The 14,756-nt window shown below is 38.3% G+C and overlaps 3 protein-coding genes across 5 annotated transcripts in view; 1 reads left to right on the forward strand and 2 right to left on the reverse strand.

Annotated features, from left to right (window-relative positions):
- The window catches only part of LOC136248952 (uncharacterized), a 5,733-nt gene extending 2,766 nt beyond the window's left edge, over positions 1-2,967 (reverse strand). For both annotated transcript variants that reach the window (XM_066040824.1, XM_066040825.1), the window contains exons 1-2: positions 2,754-2,967; positions 2,618-2,702 (exon numbers count right to left, since the gene is read on the reverse strand). In XM_066040824.1, the coding sequence (XP_065896896.1) occupies positions 2,618-2,702; positions 2,754-2,917 (249 nt within the window). In that variant the 5' untranslated portion in view covers positions 2,918-2,967. The remainder of the gene's footprint in view (positions 1-2,617; positions 2,703-2,753) is intronic.
- A 49-nt stretch (positions 2,968-3,016) lies between these two features.
- Positions 3,017-7,329, reverse strand: LOC136248956 (uncharacterized). 2 transcript variants are annotated; one of them, XR_010697952.1, is made up of 5 exons: positions 7,121-7,329; positions 6,980-7,068; positions 5,807-5,921; positions 4,665-4,749; positions 3,017-3,420 (listed from the first exon to the last, which is right to left on the reverse strand). XR_010697952.1 is itself a non-coding variant. In XM_066040829.1 (5 exons), exons 1-5 carry the CDS (start codon positions 7,279-7,281, stop codon positions 3,094-3,096), a joined length of 777 nt encoding a protein of 258 aa, XP_065896901.1. In that variant the 5' UTR covers positions 7,282-7,329; the 3' UTR covers positions 3,017-3,093. The 2 variants fall into 2 exon arrangements, 1 of the variants encoding a protein (XP_065896901.1); XM_066040829.1 differs by having other exon boundaries at positions 5,803-5,921; positions 6,980-7,064.
- LOC136248954 (general transcription factor 3C polypeptide 4-like) lies at positions 7,318-14,490 on the forward strand. Its single transcript, XM_066040827.1, has 17 exons — positions 7,318-7,497; positions 7,563-7,701; positions 8,703-8,811; positions 9,107-9,188; positions 9,465-9,703; positions 9,753-9,844; positions 10,754-10,914; positions 10,967-11,162; positions 11,232-11,373; positions 12,090-12,129; positions 12,262-12,437; positions 12,485-12,572; positions 12,626-12,725; positions 13,186-13,262; positions 13,973-14,093; positions 14,143-14,235; positions 14,281-14,490. The coding sequence occupies exons 1-17, from the start codon at positions 7,387-7,389 to the stop codon at positions 14,358-14,360; spliced, it is 2,046 nt and encodes a 681-aa protein (XP_065896899.1). The 5' UTR covers positions 7,318-7,386; the 3' UTR covers positions 14,361-14,490.
- Positions 14,491-14,756: the final 266 nt, after the last annotated feature.

Raw genomic sequence — 14,756 nt, forward strand, 5'->3', positions numbered from 1 at the left:
ACATTTAATAAAGCTTGCATTCATCTCTCAGGGAAGGATTTAAAGAGATAACATGAGCCCTCTTCAAAACTTGTTAAAAAGATCGATATACTCTAATAGAGCAGTCACGTATACTCTAATAAAACATGCATGTGAACATCCATATCCATATGTTATGGAATTAGTGAAGCTTATCAGACATTCTAACATTAAATGCAAAACTGAGCATGACCTTATACTGCTATAGCTTTGGTGTACAATGTATAAAGATATAGAACTCCAATAATTTGTTATGCAAAATGAATCTATGCTATGCATATTTTGTAGTTAATTATAATATTTTGATTGTAAGTCATTAAATTTGTATCAGTGGATTCATGGTTCCTATACCAGTGAGATAAGTATCACTTACAGATTACTATATGTTTCTCTATGTGTTATGCTGTCTGTTTCCACTAGGTAGCTTTATCTAGTACTAGCTTCATCCCAAAGGCACATATATGCATTATAATTAATGTACTTTTTTGCATAAAATATAGCAATTTGCTGAGTTTTGATTCACCTGCTTCTGGTAACTCTATACTGCTCTTGGAACCCGGCCCCCTTCAAAAAATCCTGGTACACCCCTGGAATAACCCCCCCCCCCCCAAAAAAAAAGGTGGCACTTATCGATTGAAGATTATAAGTGCCAACTTACAATTTCTAATTGATAAGTGACACTGCTAAGGAATGGGGTCTGGTCCACAGGATTATGCAGCAGCCACTGTAGCCATCTTAGTACTAGGTTAGAAACCTAGCAAGGACCTTCGTGGATTGTAAAAACCTCGAGGTTTTTAAAACTATGACAGCAACAAGTTGTCACAAGTCGTTGCTAATGACACTACAACAGCCCAGGTACGATATGATGTCAAACATGGACCACACCCACATTACAGAAAACATAAAATAACCATTCTACAAGGGAGCTTTCCCACTTACGTCCTTGGTAAATAAAGTCTTCCAATAGTTTAGTAGATGTAAGAGGCTCAAAACACTCTAGAAAACAGATGAACACTAAACAGAATATTCTGTGATATCTCTGGACTTTGTCAGTTCATTGTAACAAACATAGTTGCAATGCTACACTCTAACCTCTCATAATCGAATTCTTTTAGGCATACTTATAAAATAAATGGGTGGCTAACTACATGTTGACTTGGATGACTGGTTGCCAACTGAGGATCAACTATTAGCCTGCAATATGTTTTACGTTGGAGAGGTTAAAGACCTGCTAGCAGGTCTCTCAGTGGAATTTAAAGACCTCATTATCTTTCAAGGCTCAAAGCATACTATACACACCATTATTTAATGTGTAATTAACTCCTAAACCATTGTTTATACTTAAGATCGTCTCTGCATAACTATGCAACCTTTATATCCTTAGTGTGGCATATTACTTTTCTCTACACTTGTACTTTTGTCAAGTGAATCTATTATGAAAGGGGCTTTCTGATGAAATAAGGAAAAGAAAAGATGGTCAAAAACACATACAATTATGAGTACCTCAGACACATGTGACTATACTGATGTGTAAAAAGCACACTTTAAGCCATGGAAAGGAAGCTGATAAAATAAAGCACAGCTCAGCACACAAACAAGAGCAAGACAAATAAATCACTTAAGTGTTCCAATTAGCACATGTCAATCATGTGCCAAGCAATCATTGGAAACAACTAAGGAAATTTTTTGACATTTTAGAAGCTGAAGTCAAACTTTTAGTTAACAGTCACAGTAAATCTAGTCGGCTTTGAATTATGAAATAAACAAACTGTAGGGGAAAAGGTGTGACTAAAGCTGTAGCTTTGATTGTTTAATTAGAATAGGTACTTGACTGCTCTATTAGAATATTTTATAAACTGTACACGTACTCAGCAATTACATGAAGTTTAACTATTAGATATTAAGCTATTGGAAAATGCTGCAATCCTTTCCTTTTCACCTCCATCACAAACATAACACTTTGATGAAGGCAGAGAAAACTTTGATGAATGCCCTACCACACAAATTGTGTGTTCCCGGTTGCACAGCATATACAAAAATGGAAACATCAACATGTAGCTATGTAGTGAAATCATTCAGATATGTAAACTTTGTGTGTAACTAAAAGTGTGATGGTACAAGCAGTTCTAAATCTTTAAAATGTGACCAGATTTGCATAATGCCGCAAGCCTAAATTTTTAGTATAAGCCATTGATTGCAAGAGCATACATGTAGATACACTTGGCTAAGTAGATTATAAAGAATTTGAAAAATGCATCATGCTGGGTTTTTGCAGATCCAGTTAATTATGCTGGTGGTACGTCCCATACATGTATATATCATAAAGGATGGCCAATTGTAGTATGCACTTTTTTCATTGTTCTTAATGATGTGATCGTAGTCACTTCAACTTCTGCCCATGCAATATAATATAGAGTTACTCATGAGGGATGAGTGTATGGGATAACCCAAGCACAAGTCAAATTATAGGGAAAAATTACACAAGCTAACCACATACTGTGACACGAACAGAACATTAAATTCAGCAGAACATGCAGCTCATCTGCAGATAGCTAGCTACACGCAACCACAAACTGATTTTGAGACCGGCTGCACTCACCGCTGTTTCTTTGTCACACTGCAACTCAGGTACACCGTCACATCCTCCATACACGTACTGAACTTGAGGATCCACGGCTGTCTGACTAATGGTACATTTAATTTTCTTACACTTCGCCTATTTATCGGGCACTTACACAGGTTTATCGAACTTGAGGTTAACGATGAATGGAGTGGTTGTGTTCACCTTACAACCACACGAGGCTGGTAGACCATCCGTGGTACACACGTAGTTGTCCTCAGCTCGACATTGCAAAGATAACAGCAGAAAAATCAACGAGACACTGAGGAGGAGCCTCATCTTCCTTAATATAGCAGCAATGCACTTTTGGCGTCACGTGACCTATCTATTATAACCACCCCGAAAACTCCCCTAGTCCCTGGGTAATATCACATTTAGAATTGCAGTGGTTATACTACAGATAATGTATTAATACACAAAAATACACGGCTTTAACATTCATCGATGGTAGATTGTTAGCTAATAAGCCTGCCTTCAACAATGGGACTTTCATCACTTTGTCTCTTCTTCCACTGAAGATACACAACAATGACCACAATGGAAGTAGCTACGGTTGCAATGATGAGTGACCACCATGTAATGTCCAGTACAACATTCCTGTTTTCATCGTGCTTGCTTTGTACAGGAGCCCTGGTAGCAGTCAGTTCGGCCCCTACAAATTTAGCAGACAATAACTTGGTGACTGCACTTGTAGTGGTCATTGTTGTTACAGTGCTAGTAGAAGGAGCCATGGTTGTATTATTAGCAGGGACACAAAACTTGGAATATATCAGTTCAAAGTACTACAAAAGAAAACATGATGAAGTGATCACATTAGAATGGCTACATGTACGTAGAAAGTTTTGAGAGCATGCCGTTTTGTGATTTCACAAATTGTGACCCAGTCTGGGAAAACCGGTATTATTGCCTATGAGTATCGAGAAATGCCAGTTTGAAGTATTCAGAATGATTGAAGCAATGTGTACCAATTTTTCACATGTTTTACACTAATTCTTTACCTTCCAGAGCATCCACTGTACAAATATACAACAGCTAAGTTTCCCGCCATTTAGGTAGTTTTTAAACCGAGGTTGACTGTATCAGGCGAGTTCCAAAAGGGGTGGAAGGCAGGGGTCAGAGGAGGGTCAGAGACTTGTTTTAAAATCTTAAAAGAAAGGTGTAGGGATGAATTAGGCCAAATTATGGGGCAATCAGGTCCTAAAATGAAAGGACATTTACAGCACAGTTCTTTATTCAACACCATGGTGCTGTACAGCCACATACAGCCATCCCCAGGATGTCTCTATTAGGGCCCCAGACCACTCGTACAGATTGCCACTGTGTTTGGGAAAAGCAGGCAGCAAAAGCAGACCACTCATGTTTAGTAATGAAATTTGATAGTTTATTCATGGAAAATCTAATTTTTATGGGCGATAAGACCGGTTTTCACAGACCCAGTGGTCTACCCTGGAAATAGCCTAAATTGACTGCTTTGTGTATCTCCAAACAAAAACAGCTACAAAGATACTGTATACGGCAAAACTTTCGAGGGGGAAAACTTTTGCGGATGCACAGAAGCATCGCAATTTGCAGGAAAATATTTGCGGTTGTATAGAAATCTTGCAATTCGCGGGGAAAACATTCGCGGATAGTGGCTAAGCTCCTGGTGAAACGTGATAAGCACTTGAGGACCCCTCCAAAAGTCAGTTTCTTGAGCTTGACACACTTAAGCAGTGCCATGTGTTGAGCATTAAAAAAACGGAGCATTCCCAAGCAAACACAATCCAAGTAAAGAACGTCAAATGTGTGAGCTTGCAAAACCGCTGCTCTGGCTATGAAGACCTACAAAATGCAAAAAGGTATAGTAGTTATGTATAGTTTTTAGGTTTTTGCACACAAAATGTTTGAGGGAAAACATTCGCGGTTGGCAGCATAATCGCAAAAACCGCAAATGTTTTCCTCCTCGAAAGTTTTGCCGTATACGGTATTGTCCTCCAAAGCTTTCTCACATAATTATGGTAGCCAAGCTTTACATTTTGTAACTCACATAGAACTTGCTATCGTCATGTAAGTAAGTCAACTTTGCTCTCTTAAATGTCTCATTACACATCAGATATATAACTGCTGAGGCACTGGTAAAATTGAAATACAACATATGTAATCATATAGGACACAAAAAAGGATATTATATGTCACAAACAAACATTATTTAACAAGTATAACCATTGGTCTCAGTTCAGAGGAGGTTGGACACGATTTAAGCACCCCTAAAACAAATTATGCAAAACTCGTTTTATTGAAGAGGTTTATACATCGATCTCAGTTAAATTCGGTAAAGTATCATTGTTCTGATTAGAGAGTACATACGTGACAATTCTGGTGAAGTTCTACACACCAAACCCAACTTATTAATTTCACCCCAATCACCAAGCGCTTTCACAAAACAAAATACATCACCTTGAAGCTTACGTGAAGCACCATCCGAATATCTAATCAACCCCAGTCAACCCCATCGTTTTTCAAATTTGTATTATGACTATTGAGGGTCACGTGAAATACCAAAGAAAAGAATGCAATTAAGGGCAATATATTTATGTGGAGCTTAGAGCGCGTCCAACCTCCTCTGGCTCTTAGTTAGTATCATGACTAAGTTATAATGCTAAAATGGTGCCATGTGTATGCTACCTATCAGTAATAATAATGGTTTTAGTAATGTTTTGTATCAAGAATGATAACTTCATCATCAGTACACCTTTGCTTACTGTTGTATACTCTATAGAGTGTATGGACAACATGTGTACCTACAAAATAGGTACACATGATTATGGCTTTGGATACTATTGATGTTGCTTGGTTTCCCTAGTCCATCCATACAATAAGAAATTAGGAGAACTTGACTGGTAAGTCATGACTGAAGTATGTACTATTAGAGTAATTGATCAGGGCACTGTATAATGAATGGGCTTTATTTATACGACAACCTTGATGGTACACAGTGGAATACAGTGGGACCTCCACTATCCGAATGCCTGTGTGCCAGTTCAATCACAAAAGTGGATACTTCATTACACCATTGTACACATCAGACAGACTACAAGTTTTTTTTGTTTTTTTTTCCAGTCCTTCCATTCTTATTTTGTAAAAATTTCTGACTTACACACACTTATATATCATATCATACTAACTTGCCTCCTTTATAAATAGCAGTGACATTCAGAGGGTCAATCTGCTTCACCAAATAAGTGACTGTTTCTAATAATCCAATTTTGGCTGTGAGTCTACCAGCTGTGTAGACCAGACATATCTGATGAGAGATTACAAAATATTAGGTACTGCTCCAGATAAAAAAAATACTGTAAGTCATAGTAGTAGTTGCAAAGAAACCCAAATTTTTTTTAACTATCTGTCTTGGTCAGAAAAACTGGGTAATGTGGATGGTCCACTGACATGAGACCTGAAGTTTAGGGGCATATGTCTACAGCTACATATTAGGCAAGATATGTTTGCAGTAGTTAGCCTTGCATAATAGCAACAATCATCTGCAAGTGACCAGGGAGGTACATGTTAATCAAACACTAACGCCTTTAGCTCCATGTGAGCCTGCAAACAACCATGCACATTTTTAAGCAACTGCTCACAATTTGCAACTCCTTCAGCATGTACTCAAGTTCATGGGCTGGTGCCTATTGTTTACACATCTTATGGTTCTCCTTAACGACAATGTACTTATAATGTCTAATCTGTAAGTACTACTTGCCAGTAACCGAACACTCTGAAACCTCACAAGTACATAGGCGGCCCTGCCTGTTTTGTCTTGTACTGCACTGATGCCCAACTGTCTGATTTCCAGTACAGGGTTGATAACGGGTTAGGTGACCCAGATTACACCTGGTCATATTTTGTCCAGGTCAAGTGGGTACATGCATGATGATGCAGATGGCAGTGCATGTGCACAGAATGGTGCAACTGGGACGATTTGCACCACCAGGCTCCACCCTTTGAGGTCCCCTTTTCCCTCATAGTCTTGCGTGGCCAGACCATATTTTTTTTTGACACTGGGCAGGGAGAAAAAAGGGTCTGGTCTGGTTTAAATACCCATACTTGTTCTGGACACACATCCAAATGTGACATTATTGTTACCAAGCATGCTACTGTAGACCAGTGATGGATCACTTTCTGTCTCGGCCACAACTGGGATCATAGATCCATAGGGGCTGTAAGGCCTGACCCTCTATATAGTCCAGACCCTTGTTTCTCCCTACCAAATGACAAAGAGAAAAAGGTAGTCTGGCCACACGAGACCACTTTCTTCATACTGTAGTGCCCCACTTTTATACTATACCTCAATCACTACTAACTTACTGCTGTTTCTGCATCACATTCTGGCACACCAAAACAACCTCCATAAATGTACTCCGCGTGTTTATCAAATGGATCTCCAGTATGTCTAACTTAAAGGGGAATATAAATCACAAGCATATTTCAGCTAACAGCGTTATTTACATTGTTTTATCAAACTGTAGGTTGACGGTAAATGGCGTGGTCGTGTTCACGATACATCCACAGTAAGCCGGTAAGTCGTCTGGTGTACACACATACTTGTCCTCGGCTTGACATAATACAATAAGAAGAAACTGTGAAATGAGCAGGGCACAGGACTTCATTGCTCCGAGGCGCAGAAAACTGCGCGCAGCTGTGTTAAACTCTACATCTTTAAATGTGTGGAATGTTTGAATCGATTGTGGTACAGCTATTTTGTGTGAAGCTGCATGGTCATGAGTGTGGTAAGTATTGGAGAATTTGTGAACAACTATGACGTGCTGACGTGGTCTGAGGACCAGCGGATCGCCTTGACACTCCCGCGATTTGTTTACATCTATGTATCCTTCACGACCCGGTTGTTCTATTAGAATATCTAGTAAATATCATCCTTAACTAATAACAGAATATGGTGAGCGGGTTACGCTGCAAGGAAGGAGCTGGAAATGACAAGGAGCCACTAATGAGTGTGAATATGGCGACAATGCCGACAGATTTGGAGTCCGCAGATGTAGGCGTTGTCTTACCAGATCCAAAGACGGAAGGTATGAGTGTTCAGAAATAACTTATAATACTGGTCTTGTATCCCATCCCAGTATGCACCACTGCACCTCTTTTTTTTTTTAATTCAGTGAGAATTGTTAATGGTTGAGGCATTCACACTACACATGTTTGTTGTTTCATTTTTGTTTTATGATTACTTGATAAGTTTGTGTTAATTTCACAAGACCTATAATATATCACTTGTAATATTAAATCAAGACTGAAAAGTGAACTACAAAGAAAGGTCAACCCAAGCCAAGTGTGACTTGATCCACAGTCATATGTGCATGTCAACACTCAACCCAAGTGCCACCACTATCATGTGTGTGTCTTATTCTGTGAATGCTATCCCACTAGGGACCTGTGAGGAGGCTTAAAGCCTGAGTCAGAGCATGTAGCTGAAACGTCAATAATGTCCCAGTGGTGACTTGATCACCCGTAGCATGTGGTCTAGGCATGCGCCAGAGGAGCCATCTGTCTTACTTAGGCATCGAGTCACTCTGCTTGTTTTAAAAGTCCTCCAAATAGCAAACACTATGTAGCCTGTATAAGGCACTAAGGGAGCTCAAAGAAATAAGGTTCAGCAGAAAGGGAAAAAAAAAAACGTCCCAAGGCTGGAGTTTCCATATGCCAGGATGCCAGGCAGTTGCCATAGAAATGGCCACTGGGTAATAATTCTGATGTTTTATATATGGTTCAGTTTCTGAAACAGCAATTTCAACCCTTTAATCCAACTCATAGCATCCAACTGGAATTGTACTTAGATACTTGGCTGCAAGCTTGGCAAGTCATTAATTATGTATGGTTCTGTTAGTTTTTTTTCTTTATGGTAGTCTTGTTACAGTGTGTAAAGAAAGTTGTCTTGTTTGGGTCAGTATTCAAGTCACTCACTATGTTACCCAACCCCAGTGATGTAATATACACCGGTCATTCGTCCAAACTTATTTTTTTAGTAAACATGTTTGGTGTATGTACATATATTATATGAATTCATTGTTTATAGTGAAAGCTCCTATCATGAAACGATTTTGTGACCAGAAATATTCCAAGTCAATTGGGAATGTATTCAAAATGTCACAATGGACGCCGATTGGCTGCAGTTTACATGGAGGGTAATTTGCATATGTGTATGTAGAACTAACTTTGTGTAACTTCAATTTATAAATGAAGGGCATACATAGACAAAATTTTGTGAATTTGTTGGGAAAAAGATTTTAAAATTTTGTACTAGAGACAGTGTTCTAGTGGTGATTAATTACTAACATGACATAGTCAACAAAGCTTCGAAGCTTCAGTAACTTCCTTGCAAGATACTTCAGAGGGTAATATTTGACCTTTGTTCCAGCCCTACTACATAGCAGACACTCCTTTATTTCCATAAATCCATTGATTTCTTTGTATCTGTAGGTGCTTATTAACGTGTTTGATGGGTGGAGGTCATGTGATCCTATTTGCCCCACCCCGTTCATTTGGATTACAGTGGAAGAAGGTGGGTCAATTCATTACTTGTATAACGATGAAATCAGGTCACCACTTGGGTTGAAAGTTTCTGAGTGACTATATTAAGCACATCACTTTTACAGTATTTTAAAATCACCACTATATAGCAGTGATTTTATTATACCGTGACCAGTTCTCATTGTGTGTGAGTGAGTGTGTCTGTGTGTGTGATATGGACATGCATTCATGCATACCTCCATTAGCTAAAATTCTTGCTATTATGCACATGTATATCAGTGTATGTATCAGTGCTTTTATTCTGCAGATCAAGACATTATCTGAGACACTACACGATCACTGGAAGGAGACATGTTATGGTGACCCACCGCCGTGCAAACATGCCTTTTATGATTTGGACAAACGACGTGAACTGTTACATATAACAACATTTTTATGGCTCCCACACATTATCAGAAGTCCAGAAACATCAGCCATAATTTTAGTTGTTACTACGGAGAGCAGACATGTAGTCTTTCTTCGTTGTGTTTTCAATCTTTTGCAAGGGTAATACCCTTCTATAAATTGGTGCAATGTTTGATCATGTTGCTTGTAGGGGAATCACCTGCAGTGTTGATCACATGATCAAGCTTCCTGATAATCCTTGGGGGCAGGGCTGCAAGTTAGCATGTATGAAGCACGATGATGGTAAGTCAGTTAGCACAATGTAACTACACCTGTAGATACGCATATAGAAATTTTTTGAGGGACAATTTTTGTGAATTTTGTCATATAAGCGTACAAAGTTTTAACCAAAAATTTAATGTGTAAATTTTTGTTCCCAAACGATCTGCGTGTGTGCAAAGCAGTTTTTTTAAATCCATGCTCATTGTGAACTCTTCCTTTTTGGTGGTGCTATACAGTGGAACAAGTCTTCCTGTTGGGTGTATTGGGTAGGTCACTTTTGTACACGAACAACTGATTAAGGGTAGCTGATAACCATTATGTGAAGTTCATTGTGGAACATGTGCAGTCATAAATTTTTTTATAAGTGGATTTTTCTCTAGTATGAAGAAGTGTTTGTGTATGTTTTTGCAGAATTCAGTGTTTGTTTTCACGTATTTTGGCTGTGTTCAGTGCTTTTGCAAGAGGACATGTTGCTCTGGGAACATTGTGTATATAATATTATCCCCCAGTACTGAATTGGCTTTATTGAGTACATCTTGGCTATGTTTGTGACTTACTTTGTAACTGCTGTATAGATGAAAACTTCACAGATTAAGTTGAACAGATTAAGTTGAATGTGAATGTAGCTGGCTATTCACCAAAGTTTTTATAGTACAATGTAATGTTCTTATTGTTTGCTTCACTGTAAGCAAGATGAAAACTTCACAGATTAAGTTGAACATGAATGTAGCTGGCTATTCACCAAAGTTTCTATAGTACAATGTAATGTTCTTATTGTTTGCTTCACTGTAATCAAGATGAAAACTTCACAGATTAAGTTGAACGTGAATGTAGCTGGCTATTCACCAAAGTTTCTATAGTACAATGTAATGTTCTTTTTGTTTGCTTCACTGTAATCATATTTTTTTGTGTGTGTGTGTTACATTTCAGATATATTTTTAACTGTTGGATGTGCTAATGGAGATGTGTATCTGCTGTTAGTGGGCATAGCTGGTGCAGATATCAGCTACGCCGACATCCAGCCACACCCGGTCATAGATGGGAGTGACGGTATCCCAGTGATTACAATGGCGTGGGGGAGAGGCTTTCCAGTATGTGTTTGTGTGTGTGTGTGATGTATGCTTTTTTTTTTGTCGGGTTTAGGCAGCTGATCATTGTTCTCTGGTGATAGCTAAGAATCAGCTGATTCTGGTGGTACACATTCCATTAATGGGTGGGGATATTACCATGCATGGAGTTGTCGAGGGCCATATACTACCTAGCTCGGGGTTAGCAACACTACCAAGTGGACGATTTATAAGTTGTAGTAGAGATAAAAGTGTTGTAGAATTCTCATCAAGTGAGTAGAGACCTAGCATCACACACACACACACAATGTATTGTAACTATTTTCTAATTTTCCTTTTAGATTTTATTTGTGGTAAGGCTCCTAAACAAACTAACACAGAATTTCAAATAATCACATCAAGACAAATTGAAGTTGACCTGAAGGGTGAACCAATAGGAGTGGCCACATCACATAATGGACTGTTTGTTGCTGTTGTAGAACTGTAAGCAGACAAGTACACACACAATGGAGCATTATATTGGTACCCTGTAAGACAAGGCACTATGAGTTACGTAGATGTTCCATATGCAAGTAATGGGCTACTACAGTGGAACCTGTCTAAGCCAGTCACCTTCAGGCCAAAATTTCTTGGTCTTAATAGGCAGGTGGCTGCTTTGACAGGTGGATTAGTGTATAATGTCTCTTTTGGGGAATTAATAGCTGTCCCTTATAGAGAGGTGACTGTTAAGACAGGTTCCACTGTGTATACATCTGCTAAAGTTTCTGACCTTATTATGCCTTAGGTAGGCCATTTTGAATATTCATTACTGGTCAGTTTAAACAAGTCGGTGACCTTATTTTGTAGTGAACTGATCACAATAGTGCTGTTGATACCCTACTGCACATATCGAAAGTGCTGAATCAACATTTTAATGGTTTGCAAATAAGTTATGCTGCTTTTACTACAGTTGACTAAACTATAATCCCCTCCTGTTTATGGTATCATTTAATCTATGACTGTAATGACAGTGGAACTTGTCTAAAGCCAATCCCCTCTTGACCTTAGTAGAAGCAGATGGCAGGTGGACTAGTACATAAACTTCTCACTTGGGGAACTTAAAGTTGGCCTTTTTACATAGGTAGCTACTTAGATAGGTTTCACTGTACGCACAATAGCAGTAACTGGTATAGCACGTGTGTGTCTGGTTGTTTCCTCAGGTATGAAGGTGTCCATAATTTAGCACATTCACAGTGTAAGGTATGTATGTAGCATGGTTGTAGCGTAGAGGGAAATTCAGAGGGGTTTATAGCTTTCTTCTGTGTAGCAATTTCATATTTATTAGTTTTGAAGGTAGCCCTATTAATAAAGTTTATTGAACTTCCTGTGTAGATCCATTTTGTTAAGTTGATTAGTGAATGGAGTGATCTGATTGGCTGTTACCAAGAGCTAGTAGCCATGGAAACACCACTGTACCTGTGTTGGGATGTGTTTGAATCACTGAGACAGTTACTACGCATTGACATTGGCCAGAATGTTAATACTTTGCTGTCCGCTAAAGTGTTAAAGTATGTCCATTAATTATGAAACTTGTGGCACATTTATCAACAACCAGGCCAGAGGGAAACAACTTCTACTGCTTGCAGTTAGCACGGATGGTGGTAGCATACTGTGAACACAAAGACATCGGTGGAATAGAAAATGTTATGATAACAATAATGCTACTGTGTGCTTGTTTGATATTTGTTATGTGTAGTTTAAACTGGATGGACTGGACTGTCACATGATAAAGAATCACATTGTCACTTGCTTAACTAGCTGGATCAGCCACTCAGAATCTAATAACAATCATGCAGGTAAGAACAGATATTTATCCATGAAAGGAGCTAGAATGAAATTATCAACACACCCCCAATAGCAGTTTCCTTTAGAGTGAAACCTGTGTATTAAGGACATCTTGGGACAGACCAAGTGTCAAGGTGTCCAGGTCAGTTTAATAGTTTCCATACTGAGGGATACATTGGGACCATTACCTAGTGTCCATTATGGAGGTGTCCCTCATTTTCAAGTGTCCTGATTAACAGGTTCCACTGTATATTTATGTATGCAGCACCTGGTGACCTGTCAAAATTGTTGTTGCCAACTGTTACGTGTAACTTAGTCACTCTGCACCATCTAAACTGGCTTTTGCACATTTTGTATACAAAATGTGCTTATGTTAAAGTCTGAAACTGACAGGTCTCATTTTTGTAGATCTATTGTCACTCAATTAGTCATGTACATTATTGACTTGTTCTATCTCATCACATTTAACAGATTTAGTAATCATTAACAACATGATAGGATGGCTACAAGTGAATGGAACAGTGGATGATGAACTACTGGAAAAGGAGGTGTGTCTTGTGCATAGTGTACTTCCAGTTGACAGGAAATTGTGACGAAAAGGAAAAGTTGACGAATACGCACATATGAATAAGATATCGCATACTTTTAAGGGCGCTTATGGACGTTCGACAAATTTAATTGGTATCAACCTTTTCTTTCGTCAAAATCTCCTGTCGTACAGTAACATTTGAATTGTGAGCAAAATTATGTCAAGGTTGACATTTATGGTTTGTTGATCTATTGTTTTGCTATTAATCCCAAGTCTCAAAATCATTCAGATACTGTATAGCCTAAATATTTTGAGGGGGAAATTTTTTGCTGATTTTGCGGTTTTGGAGCTTATCAGTGTAAATTTTATCCTTGAAACATTTAGACCTCCATATACCATATAGCCAAAATATTTCGAGGGACAAAATTTTTGATGTTAAAATAAAATTTTTGTGCATTTGCAAACAATCCCATATCTTCCATTATTTACTCTTAGTAATATATGAAGGTAAAAAAACTTTCAAGGATTAAATTTTCACTGTTAACTACAAAAAGCAACCCCCTCGGCTATATGGTAGTGTAATACATTTTGGGAGTGTTTGCAAATCCATTGAAAAAATTTTTTTAGCAACATTGCTCAACCTCAAAAAATTTGGCCCTTGAAATATTTAGGCTATACAGTAAGCCCTTGACTATCTCTTAAGGATGTTGATATTATTTATCCTCCTAGGTGGTGACTAGATTAAACAGTTTACAATGTACAGTTTCTCGTCAACAATGTCCTGTCTGTGGGGACCAGTTAACATGGCAATCACACAACTCTTTACAATGCTCCAACAAGCACTCATGGAGTAAGAGAATACATTACCTTGCTTTAACAATTTTTGATTTCTCATTTAGACAGTTGTATGTTCACTTGCACAGCATTGCACGATCCTACTGGTAACCGCTGTACGCAATGTGGCGCCAGCGCGATAAATATTAGAAGCCAAGGTAGTAAATAATTTTGTATGCGTGAAAGAAAGTTTCTTCCTGCAGGCTTCCAGGAGTCAACACTAGTAAGTCTAACAGAGCGACACGACTGTATTCTGTGCGGCGGATCACTATCAAGTTTATGATAAATATGTCAATATATTATATATTTTACTTTTAAAAATTTTTATACGATAAATTACATAGATAATGAACATGAACAATCTGTAATATACAAATCTCATTTTATCATACATGTAATCATGGTATAGCGGGGTATCATCAGTCTTAGATTTATCTCGTCACTTCTTCGTCCTGTACGACTCGGCGTCTCCTGCTTCCGTTTACTTCTCCGCATCACTAAAAAACGATAAAGCATGCGATTCTTTGTAAAAACAAGCTGTTAGTGTATCGTGCAACTTATTTCACATGTATACAACCTTGATGGCTAACTCTTCATACCGTCTGCTTAACAAAAAAAAAAGAAAGCCTAAGCATCGGTCAAAGCACAGCACCCTGCCTCACAAAAAAAAATTTCCATA

Source organism: Dysidea avara, chromosome 3 (genome assembly GCF_963678975.1).
Source record: "Dysidea avara chromosome 3, odDysAvar1.4, whole genome shotgun sequence".
Taxonomy (NCBI): domain Eukaryota; kingdom Metazoa; phylum Porifera; class Demospongiae; order Dictyoceratida; family Dysideidae; genus Dysidea; species Dysidea avara.